The 11598-nt window shown below is 31.6% G+C and overlaps 1 protein-coding gene and 1 non-coding gene across 2 annotated transcripts; one reads left to right on the top strand and one right to left on the bottom strand.

Moving 5' to 3' along the window:
* Positions 1-826: 826 nt before the first annotated feature.
* On the top strand, positions 827-5930 carry LOC108909994. The gene is made up of 4 exons (XM_018714479.1): positions 827-2069; positions 2134-2424; positions 2485-2625; positions 5873-5930. Exons 1-4 carry the CDS (start codon positions 1752-1754, stop codon positions 5882-5884), a joined length of 762 nt encoding a protein of 253 aa, XP_018569995.1. The 5' UTR covers positions 827-1751; the 3' UTR covers positions 5885-5930.
* A 5252-nt stretch (positions 5931-11182) lies between these two features.
* Trnat-ugu lies at positions 11183-11254 on the bottom strand. The gene has a single exon. It is a non-coding gene; the product is annotated as a tRNA-Thr (tRNA).
* Between the last annotated feature and the right edge of the window lie 344 nt (positions 11255-11598).

Below are 11598 nucleotides of genomic sequence, written 5' to 3' on the forward strand. Positions count from 1 at the left end.
TTGTAACGCAAACAACCAGAGTTTGGATGAATTATTCAGCAGTGATGAGGAAGATGCAACAGAGATTAAATTAATGAACGAGATGACTATCGTACCCGCGTCATATCTGGAAGAATTGTTTTAATTCTTAAGTCTAAAAATATGTCATACTATTTGACCGATTTTATATGTAAAGAAATAATTAAACTTGAGTTTCTAATTTCACATAAAATTAATTTGCTCTTAATGTTAAAATTCAAAGAATTTTATTACAATTTTCTTCAAAATGTAACTGATATTTTATCTCAAAATGAATACAAATCGGACATGGACAGTATTCTGTGGTTATGCTGTAATAGTTTGAGTTTTGATTTATGTAGTTGTGCAATGATTGAATGTATGTATATAAATTTGGATAAGATTAAAGAATATTTAAATCAGAACATTATGTTAAAACTATTTTAAATAATATTGTGGTTTTGTAATGCATATTTAAGTTGATAAATAAACAATTTCTAAAGGAAATCTACCTTAGTTTTTTTTATAGCATACACATATCCGAAACAAAGTAAAACAGAGGATAAAGCAAATCTTAACTTTTGAAATAATTAATTGATTAATACTTTGGTTAACCAGATCCTTTATACTACATAATTAATTAAAAATCTATACTACCTTTATCGCTTCCTGTATATATATACCTGCCTAGATATCATATAAAAATATAAAAAAATTGTTTTCATTACAATCAACATATTTGTTTTCTATTGTGAGCAAACGAGAGAAAATGAGTGCCAATGAATCAAGTGGTTATGACAGTTGCTCAGATAGTGATAACGACTTTGAAATTTTTAGAGACGCTCCGTCAGTATTAAATTCAAGACTGTGTATAGTGGAAACCTACGTAACTGACGATCAAGTGAAATTTTGTGATTTTTGTTGGAGGAGCAATCGAGATTTGAACATTGATGATGATGAAAGAAAAAATTTTTATTGTAAATTAGGTCATTACTGCATGGATTCTTATGAATATCAGTTTTATATTAATTCCAGATGTTCCTTATGTAAATATCGGTTATATTTATATTTTTATAGAAATTGTTGCATATACTGCAATTCCGTAAACAGTTGAAATAATCATTTATATTTTTCATATTCTATAATTTTTTTTTAATCCGTTTTTTTTAAATAACTACTAATATTTCATCAAAATTTATAGCTAAATAATTATAGTTAGATAAGTTATTTCAGAAATTAAATGATTTCAGTGAAATAATACTTCTCAAGTATTACCGTATCTACTTATCAGTTTACAGAACAGGAACCTTATTTCCGTATCGATATCACTTGTCGCACCTTACCTATATAAGGTGATAAAAGTCAAATTTTCATCATTATTAAGTTGCCGATTATTGATCGTGTTTGACCGTAATTTAAATTTTAAAATTTTTATTAAAATGGAAAAACTAAATGCAGTGGGATGTTGTGAATACAAAAAAAAAAATATCCCCGGAAGCAATGGGTGTTGGTGTTAAACATAAAATTGTTGGTATAAGAAAATTAAAAACGACATATGGCGACACGGTGTTGGTGGAACTAGAACAAAATGTTGTGTTTTTACCTAAAAGACTAGTACCGTATTTTACAAAGTCCACTATCGATGACATGCTGGCTGGGAGTGGGTCGTATATAATATATGACGGACAAAAAGTCGTCGGAAGTAGCGGTGGTCGGGCCAATTGCTTTGAATTTGAAAAAATAAATAATTAAAGATGAACATTAACGATTTATTAAGTGATACTAAAAAACTTTTTTTGGCCATTAAATCTGAAAGTGATAGACTAAATTTTTCCAAATTTAATAAAAACTCAATCCGAAAAGTGTTAAATAAATTTAAAAAATCAGATTTAACTCACCCGGAAAAATTAAAATTTGAAAATGCATTAAGTTTATTAAAATCATTCAATGAACAAATACGTCAACACAAAATTAAACATGGAAGTGGAGGATTTGCAGGAGGTGCTGGTTCCAGCGGATTACAACATAACAATTATTCTAATAGGCTTCCGAAAAGGGTTGCATGGAAAATTGTAAGTCTTCTATTTTTTTATTATTTTTTTACATATATATTTAAATGCATTTTCATGCTTTTAGATTGCATCTGCATTCAAGTCTAGAATAATTACAGCTACAATAATAAATTTGGCTTATAAAGATCCATCTCGATTTTTGGAGGAATGTATAAAAATATTAATTATAAAATTAAGAAATATACTAAAAAAATCTGGACCGATTAAAATCTATTTGAAACTTTGTTGCGAATTTGAACTATTATCTACAGAAGAAATTGATTATAAACATTTTGTAACAGAAAATAAGGAAATTTTAATAGATAGTAATATTAAGAATGTACTTTTGGAATTAATAGAAACCATTCTCAGGAAAGTAAGTAGTTATATATCCTGTCTTTCTCTCTCTTTACATATATAGTTTTTTTATTTACAGATAGAAGAATTTGAATCTCACGGATCTGGATGGACTTATAGGACCACTTCATATTTAATTATTTCTATAAACAAATTTTCACCAATCAGTGGAGGAGTTTCTACATACATTCCGTTACCTCCTGCTCTTCAGAAAAAAAAGGTATTATTAATGTTAAAAATAGTGATTCTAGGTGTTTTATTTGGAGTATACTGTCTCATTTATATCCTACATGTAATAATGCTGAGTGTGTCGAATCATATACACAAAATGTCCATGAAATGTTTAATTTGAAAAATATTGAAATGCCGATGAAGTTGAGTGATATTTATAAATTTGAAAAACAGAATCCCAGCATTTCTATAAACGTTTTTGGTGTAGATAAAATAACTGGTACGCTAAATGGTCCTTTGTATCATACAAAAGAAACCAAACAATATCATATCAATTTATTATATATAACCAAAAATGCTTATAGTAAAATCGGCCATTATTGTTTAATCACTGATCTTTCAAAATTAGTAAGAAAAAACGTTACTAATCATAAATCAAAAATATTCGTTTGTGATTCATGTCTTAATCATTTTTCAATAGAGTCTAAGCTTGTCGATCATAAAAATAATTGTTCTTTATTTAATCCTGTTAAAATTTTGTTACCTGACGAAACAAATAATGTATTAGAATTTACCAATTTTAAAGCTTTAATAATTAAACCTTTCGCTATATATGCTGATTTTGAATGTTTTACAAGAAAATTTAATTTATGTTTACCTAATCCACTAGCTTCTTTTACCATTAAATCCGAAAAACATGATAAGTTTAGGATATAGGGGTGCGAATGCAACTAAGTGGTTCGTAGATTCCTTGAAAATTGAATGCCTTGAAATTTCTAACATACTAAAAAAAGAAAACTGCAAAAAATTAATACCGCTTAAAGAAAAACAAGCCTTCGAAATCGCAGATAAATGTCATGTTTGTGATCGACAATTTTCCGAGAATAATAAGAAAGTGCAGCACCATAATCATTATACTGGAAAATACCTTTCTTGTATATGTAATACATGCAATTTAAAAATTCAGGTAGATTTCAAAGTACCTATTTTCTTTCACAATTTGAACTATGACATGAATTTATTTTTGCGGGAGTTATCTGAAATTTCCCAAATAAAAATCTTACCCTTAAATCATGAGAACTACATTTCTTTCTCATTATTCATAGGTGATATAAATTTAATTTTTTTAGACTCATATAGGTTTTTGCCTGCATCTTTACATGAACTGAGCAATAATTTAAAACGTGATGATCTATTTAGAGTAAAAAATCACTTTACAGATAATGACAAATTCAGTTTAGCTATTCGGAAGGGTGTCTTCCCTTACGATTATGTGAATTCTTGGGAAAAATTAGATGAGACTGTTTTACCAGAAAAAAAATATTTTTTTTATAAATTGACTAACGAAGATATACAAGAAAAAGATTATCAACATGCTATGGCCGTTTGGAAAGCATTCGATGTTCAAAATTTAGGCGAATATAGCGATATTTATTTGAAAATAGATGTGCTCTTGTTGGCATCGGTATTTGAAAGTTTTAGAAAATTAACTTTTGATTATTTCGGTTTAGATGGGGCCGCATTCTACACTCTACCGGGACTTTCATTTCAAGCAGCTTTGAAAATGTCAAAAATAAAACTTAAGCTCTTAACAGACATAGATCAAATTTTATTTATCGAAAAAGCCCTTCGTGGAGGTATCGTCCAATCCATTCACAGATATAGCAAATGCAATAATAAATATTATATGCCTACTTACGATCCTTCAAAACCTGAAAAATATTTAGCTTATTGGGACTTAAATAATTTTTATGGATGGGCTCAATGTCAAAATATGCCGGTTGATGAATTTAAATGGTTAAATTTAGAAGAAAATCATATAATCTTAGAAAATCTTAAAAATAATCCGACACTATTATACAACAAATATGGCAAAGCTGCAGAGAAATCCATTATTTTAGAAGTAGATTTACTTTATCCCCATTATTTACACGATAATCATAAATATTTGCCGTTCTGTCCAGAACATAAATTGTGTCCAAATTCTAAAAGAGAAAAAAAATTGATGTGCACTCTCACTGACAAAAAATAATATGTTATTCATTTTGAAAATTTAATTCAATGTTTAAAAAACGGGCTTTTAATAGATAAGATCCATCGAGTTTTAGAATTTACTCAACGCGCTTGGCTGAAGGAATTTATCGAATTTAACACCAAAAAACGAATGCAGGCGGACAATAACTTTGAAAAGAATTTTTTTAAATTAGTTATTAATGCGAATTATAGCAAAACCATTGAGCGAGATAGAAAAAAGAGAAATATAAAATTAGTTAACAGTTGGAATATTGCTAGAAAATATATATCTAAACCTGAATTTAAGACTTTAACGATTTATAGCAAAAATTTAATATACGTAGAATTACAAAAAACAGAAATTTTATTTAAAAAACCGATATATACCGGATTTACTATCTTAGAGTTATCGAAAAATTTGCTTTATGATTTTTATTACGAATATGTAAAAAATGATATCTGTCCTTATTTTGACACAAAAATTTGTTATACAGATACAGACTCATTTGTTTTCGAATTCACTCTTAAAAGTGGAGTAAATAACATAACTATTTATGATATTATTAAAAGAGATGCTCGCACACATTTCGATACTTTTGAGTATTCGGATAATAACATTTTCGGTATTGAAAGGGTTAATAATAAATTACCCGGTTTTATGAAAGACGAACTGAAAGGAAAAATAATGACAGAATTTATTTCATTAAGATCCAAAGTATATACTTATAAAGTCGATGGTTGCGACGTGAGGTGTAAGATAAAAGGTGTAAGCAGAGCTGGTACGAAAGATATAAGTTTTGAGGATTTTTTTAATTGTCTTTTTAAGGACAAACAGACAATTGTTAATTTCAATACAATTAGAAGTGTTAATCATGAAAATTTCACCATTAATGTTAATAAAGTTGCATTAGATTCGTCAGATAATAAAAGAGTTATTTTAAGTAATGGTATTGCAACACTACCGATAGGACACTATTCCTTATTAAAAAATTAACAATTTTTTCTTTTTAATATTACTTAATAAATCTTAATTAGTGTTTGTTTGCAGAAAAAAAAATATTTCTAAAATAGTAGGTATATTGTAATTAATTCTATGTTAATTAAAATTTTGTCAATGTATCACTTCAATATAATCGTTTAAAAAAATATTATAATTTTAAGACATATTACTATTGCTTGTATTTCTGATATAGAAAATATGTAACCATTATTAGGTTTATTATTTTAATTTTGATAACACTGAAAATATCTTTTCATTAAATATGTTCACATTTATTTTTTAGGTTAGTTTTTAAGGAACATTGCACGATATGAAATTTTGAGATGTTTTGATTATTTTAGGTAAATAAAGTATTTTTTCTTTCTCTAAATATGATTTATTGTCCCTTATTAACTCGTTTGCTCATAATATAATAAAAATCAAATAACTTTTTTTTTTTTTCTTTATTAAGCTATGAAAATACATTTAATTTATTTATTTAATAGTTAGTAAAAGTTAATTATTATGATATATAAATCTCTCATTATAAATGTTGTATCTGTGGTCCTTATCTAAAATGGGCTGAAGTAATTCCGAAGTTCTCTTAATTCTCATTTGAAATCGCTCTCGATCTACTGCAAAAAAATCCCAATATGTTTTTCTGGATTGCTTATAACTATAATTCCAAGCAATTATAAGATGGCATTTATTATTTTTTTCGTTGAAAGTAACTTTCTTCATTTTAATTTTTTTGTGTAGATATTATAATTTATCTTCAAAAACAGCAAGACGAGATAATAACTGTCTTATTTGTTGAAATACACTTTGTTGGGGACAGTTAATTCCAAAGAGGTCTAAACTAAATTCACCTGCTTTAGTCATTTTCTTAGTAAATTCGTTGAATTCATAAAAAGAATTATCCCGAAAAAAGTACAGCATGCCATTTATATATCGAAATGCATTATTTACATCTAGAGGAATACCAGGAAATAGATCACTTATCAGTCCGCGTTTTTTTATTTCATAACTGCATTCGTCTATTTCTAAATAATAAAAGCTTTCATAAAAAATATAAGTTCTTCCCGAATATGTAGTGAATACATTGTTACTTATATTACTATCACTCAATCCAAATTTTGCTAATAATTGAGAGTTTTTTATAGTAAAATTTGGAAATTCGATAAAGTAGATGCGGTCTTTCTGGAATAAAACTAAATCTCCCGATTGTCTTTGGTAAATATGTGGTGTAACTGAGAAATTTGAAATTTCAGGTAAATAATGACTAATGTGTTTTGGCTTCCTATATGTTTTTTCATCGAAATTTAATACCCACACAAAACCTTTGTAAAATATATAAAAGTGATGATTTGAAGTTACCAAAAACCTATCTGGTAGAACGAGACATAAGTCGGACACGGTGGAATCCTCTTCCCTTTTTGTTGTCCTTTCCGTCGTGCTCGTGGATATAGGTACTGAAGGAGTTAATCGATTCTTTTGTTTTCGCCCATATAAATATTCTATACCATTTATATCGTCCTGTGATAATTTAATAACTGAATCACAGTAAGGAAACATTACGGAATCTTTATGCGAACTGTGCTCCAACCCGAGTGTATGTCCTATTTCGTGAATAAGAACAGATAACAAACTAGACATTCTCGCAGGAGGAATATCTACCCCCTCATGCCAAGATTCTGCTATATCTAGGTGAATTTCTGTGCATTCATTTTGCTCATTTGGAAAATATCCGTCGAACGGAAGAAAAGAATTGCCCCTTTTACAAGCATTATTAAACGTATGGTTGTACATTCCATTTGCGAATGATATAACAATATCTGGTTTCCAGTACGACAAAGAAAATTTCAGATTAGAAGCTTCCTCCCACATTTTAAATGCTTTATCGGCCAATCTCCTTTGATTTGTAGTGGCGCGAGGGAAATACCACTTCAAATTTGTTTTATTCCATTTAGTACTCGAAATTCGAAAATTTGATAAATCGTCTCTAACACCACACCGAGATCTTCCCATTAATTCCAAAGTTTCTTTATTCGCCGTTCCATCAATGGGCAAATCATAATACTCTTGAAATGCAACGATCGCTTCCTCCAAATTTGTTACAGCATTATCTGATTTTTTTATGTATCCGTACTACAATAAATATTCTGTAATGTTCACTCCAAAAACCAAATTAAAATTGCAGATAGCAGATAAGTAAAAATATCGCATCAGACCACTTGTCAGTGCCTTCATCGTTACTAGTTGACTGTTGCAACACGATTAAATAAAAGTAACGTCTACTGATATTTATTACAAATAACTAGCATATTTACTAAAATTAATATACTGATATCATAGCAGCTGCATGGTGAATTTATTTAAATCCATTTCTATTTCAATCAGATCGGATTTTGACGTCCTTCTGGCGTGGGGGATCTTCGTCGATATAGAAAAAAAAGTAAATTCGCCATGCAGCTCCTATTTTGTCTTTTGAATAGACCACAGAGCACGCTTCAAAGTATGCTTCGTCACTTTCTTTCACCATCTCTCTCTCTCTCTCTCTCTCAAACAAACAAACATATTCCATATTAGTCTTCATTGTCGGAGGGCTCCAATTTGCCCCCCTCATCCCAAACCTAACACACACACACATAACCTACAACGCAACGGCGCGGCACACCTGTACATAACCTAACGAGAGCCCCCAACATCCATCATCTAGTACTCCGCATGCCGGACCAGGGACCCGCCGCAGCACCCGGGCTCCGCACCGCTAGCAGGCAGACCTGTGACGTCACACCTCAGTTTTGAACCGATCGCCTTGCAACTCCGCCGGAAGTCCATAAGAAAATACATGGTGTGACGTCACCTATATCCCCATTTATACCCTACTGAAATGTAGTACAGTGATAAGAATTTATCACTTCCCCTTCCAAAATATTTACCTGTTGATTGTGTTAGAGCCATCTTGCAACGCAACGAACCAATTAACCATAAAAATGGATAAAAGCAAATCAAATTACTTTAAATATAAATGAAATTATAAGTTCTTTTTGTGACGTATCTAATGATTGTATATTAAGTAATGCCCTTCGTGAATATCTTTACTTTTATCAAACTAATGTACTGTCTGAGTAGTAGGTAATAAATATATATATAATAAATAAGTAATATATATATATGCTAATTAAATATATTCTATTTTATTTTTTCCTCTATTCCAGTTTCAATAATATAATAGAAATTTAACTTTAGTAAAATTACACAAATATACTCTTGTTCACAGTTAAAACAAATAAGACATATATAAAATAAAAAGTTTATTTCATTTATAATGTATTAAATATATTGCAGTTAATTACAACATACTATCTATTGAATAGTGCCCCCAAGGTAGGGTGTCGTGGCTGTTATTTAATTTTTTTTATTATTATTAGAAACAATATATAAAAAATGTGGAGCACTTACAATTTTTTAATCCTTCTATGCAGGTCCTGGTTGGCGAAGTTCTTCTGACAGCTCCACTATTTCGAAATTTATGACTGGGTTCGGCTGGTTGTACTGCACTAGACCCTTAAACACTAATCCGTACTTCCTAGGCACAAAATGTTCCAAATTTGACTCGATTGAGAGACTCGATTGAAAGACCTCCTTGGTAAAAATACTGCGTTCTCACCCAAGTCGACAAGAACCGTCTTCCCAAACCGGGTGTTAACTATTTTTATCCCACAAATCGGTATGGGCTGGTCCACAGGAAGATCCTGTAGATTAATTACTGGATTCCTGCGGATGTAGGAAACCTCATTAATTTGACTTAGATTCATGCTACAACAATAGAAAAATTAGGTGTAAAAGAGCGGAAAAAAAAATAAATAAAAAATAAAGGATGTGTTTAGTAAATAATTGAATGTCAAAAAAGAAATAACTTATTTGTATTTTGTAAAGGGACACTAGAGATAATTACTTGAACAAGCTGTTGCTGTAGCCGGTGTAAGGACACAAACGCATATAAACTACTGAAGAACTAGCTGGAGACTAATTGCTTCTGCAAGCTATCGATGTAGACTGGCAAATGATAACTTTATTTCACTGTGCATATATCATCAGTTTGACCGTGACTCTTATTTCATCCCGCTAACGTTCGTTATTCTTATCGCATGCTGTCTAGACGCTACGTGGCCACAATTTTTGCTAACACTACATTTACAAAGGAAATAATAGGGTTACAGTTTATACTAAAAAGTAAGTCTGAACCTGTAGAAAACAGGTCTGAACCAGTAGAGAACAAGTCTTAAATTGAGGTGACATTGACCCTAGGTGACCTTGACCTCAGAAGACCAGAGGCCAATGACCTTGACATGACCTTGCCCCCCACGACCAGAGGCCAATGACCTTAACATGACCTTGACCCCCACGACCAGAGGTCGATGACCTTGATATGACCTTGACCCCAGACGACCAGAGCTCACGACCTTGCCTTGGCCTTGACATTGACGTGACCTTGACCCCAGACGGCCAGAGGTTGATGACCTTGACATGGCCTTGACGTGACCTTGTCCCCAGACGACCAGGGGTCGATAACCTTGACATGGCCTTGTCCAATTTCATAGTTTTAACTGCAGTACTACAAAATGTGTTGTACGTACATGATATACACAACGTACACGTACAACGTATGTGTGTTACAGAAATGTTAGCGAGAATGATACATGCCCACATACGTTAATTCAGATGAGACGTAATATAGTTAATGGTGGAAAGCTGAGGGTCTTCGGGGCGTCAATTCCGGAACATTCTAAATTATACAAGTTGAGAATAACGTTTCAAAATAAGTCGATTGGAGATTTTGATACATGGAGGTCATTACCTATTTTAAACTGCTCCGATTATGAAGATGTATACGAAGACGCACTCATCGAAGCGTCTGAAAATACGAAAACAGATTTGAATAAAATTTCTGGACTTATTTATTTTATAACAGTCGCTACAATTGTATTAGTACTGAAGAGTATTGCAAAAATCATTCAAAAGTATTATGGTTAATATAGCGAACACAGCATAAACTCCACATTTTGCCGCAGTCCTCCAGATTGACTGGTATCAACAACAACATACGGTTCAGTAGCGCAGCACCTTCAAGAATTACAACCCTATCATCATAGTCAAGTGTAGCAGTACGTGCTTTTAAAGAGAGCGTAATGTCTGGTAGGAAGCCTATCGAAGTAATGCCAAATTCCGTTCCTGACGACGAATGCTGGGGATCGCCTGAAAAGGTTTGCCGAATATGTCGAAAGCGAGAACGAGACGTTATTTTTCTACCTTGCGCCCATGTGGAAGTCTGCTGGATTTGTGGAATGCATATATAAAATTTTGTACTTTATGTTACAAAGAACTTTCAGCAACAGTTCGAATATGATATTAATTAACTATCCCATATACATCATGTATTACACCTACCTTATGCCAATAAATAGATATAATTTTTTTTTCTCTTTTCTTTTTCAGATACCTATCGAGTCAGGTTGGCCGAATGGTTAAGGCGCCTTGTTTAAGCCTTGGTTCCCAAACGGAGCATGGGTTCGAATCCCACACCTGACATTTTTGATAGAAATGTAATTGCCTCCTGTGAGATTTGAACTCACGACCTCCGGTTTACAAGACCATTGCTCTACACCTGAGCTAAAGAGGCTCTTGCTAATTTACTAAACAGCCTACATATTAGGCTAAAATTTTTGCTAACACTACAATTATAAAGGAAATAATATATCAGGTTACAGTTTATACTAAAAAGCAAGTCTGAACATGTAGAAAACAGGTCTGAATCAGTAGAAAACAAGTCTGGACCTGTAGAAAACAGGTCTGAACCTGTAGGAAACAGGTCTGAACCAGTAGAAAACAAATCTTAAATTAAGGCCACCTAGGCCCTCAGACAACCAGAGGTCGATGACCTTGACATGACCTGGACCCCCAGACGACCAGAGGTCGATGACCCTGACATGACCTTGGCGCGACCTTGACCCCAGACGACCAGAG

The sequence above is a fragment of the Anoplophora glabripennis genome, unplaced genomic scaffold (assembly GCF_000390285.2).
Source record: "Anoplophora glabripennis isolate ALB-LARVAE unplaced genomic scaffold, Agla_2.0 scaffold674, whole genome shotgun sequence".
NCBI classification, from domain to species: domain Eukaryota; kingdom Metazoa; phylum Arthropoda; class Insecta; order Coleoptera; family Cerambycidae; genus Anoplophora; species Anoplophora glabripennis.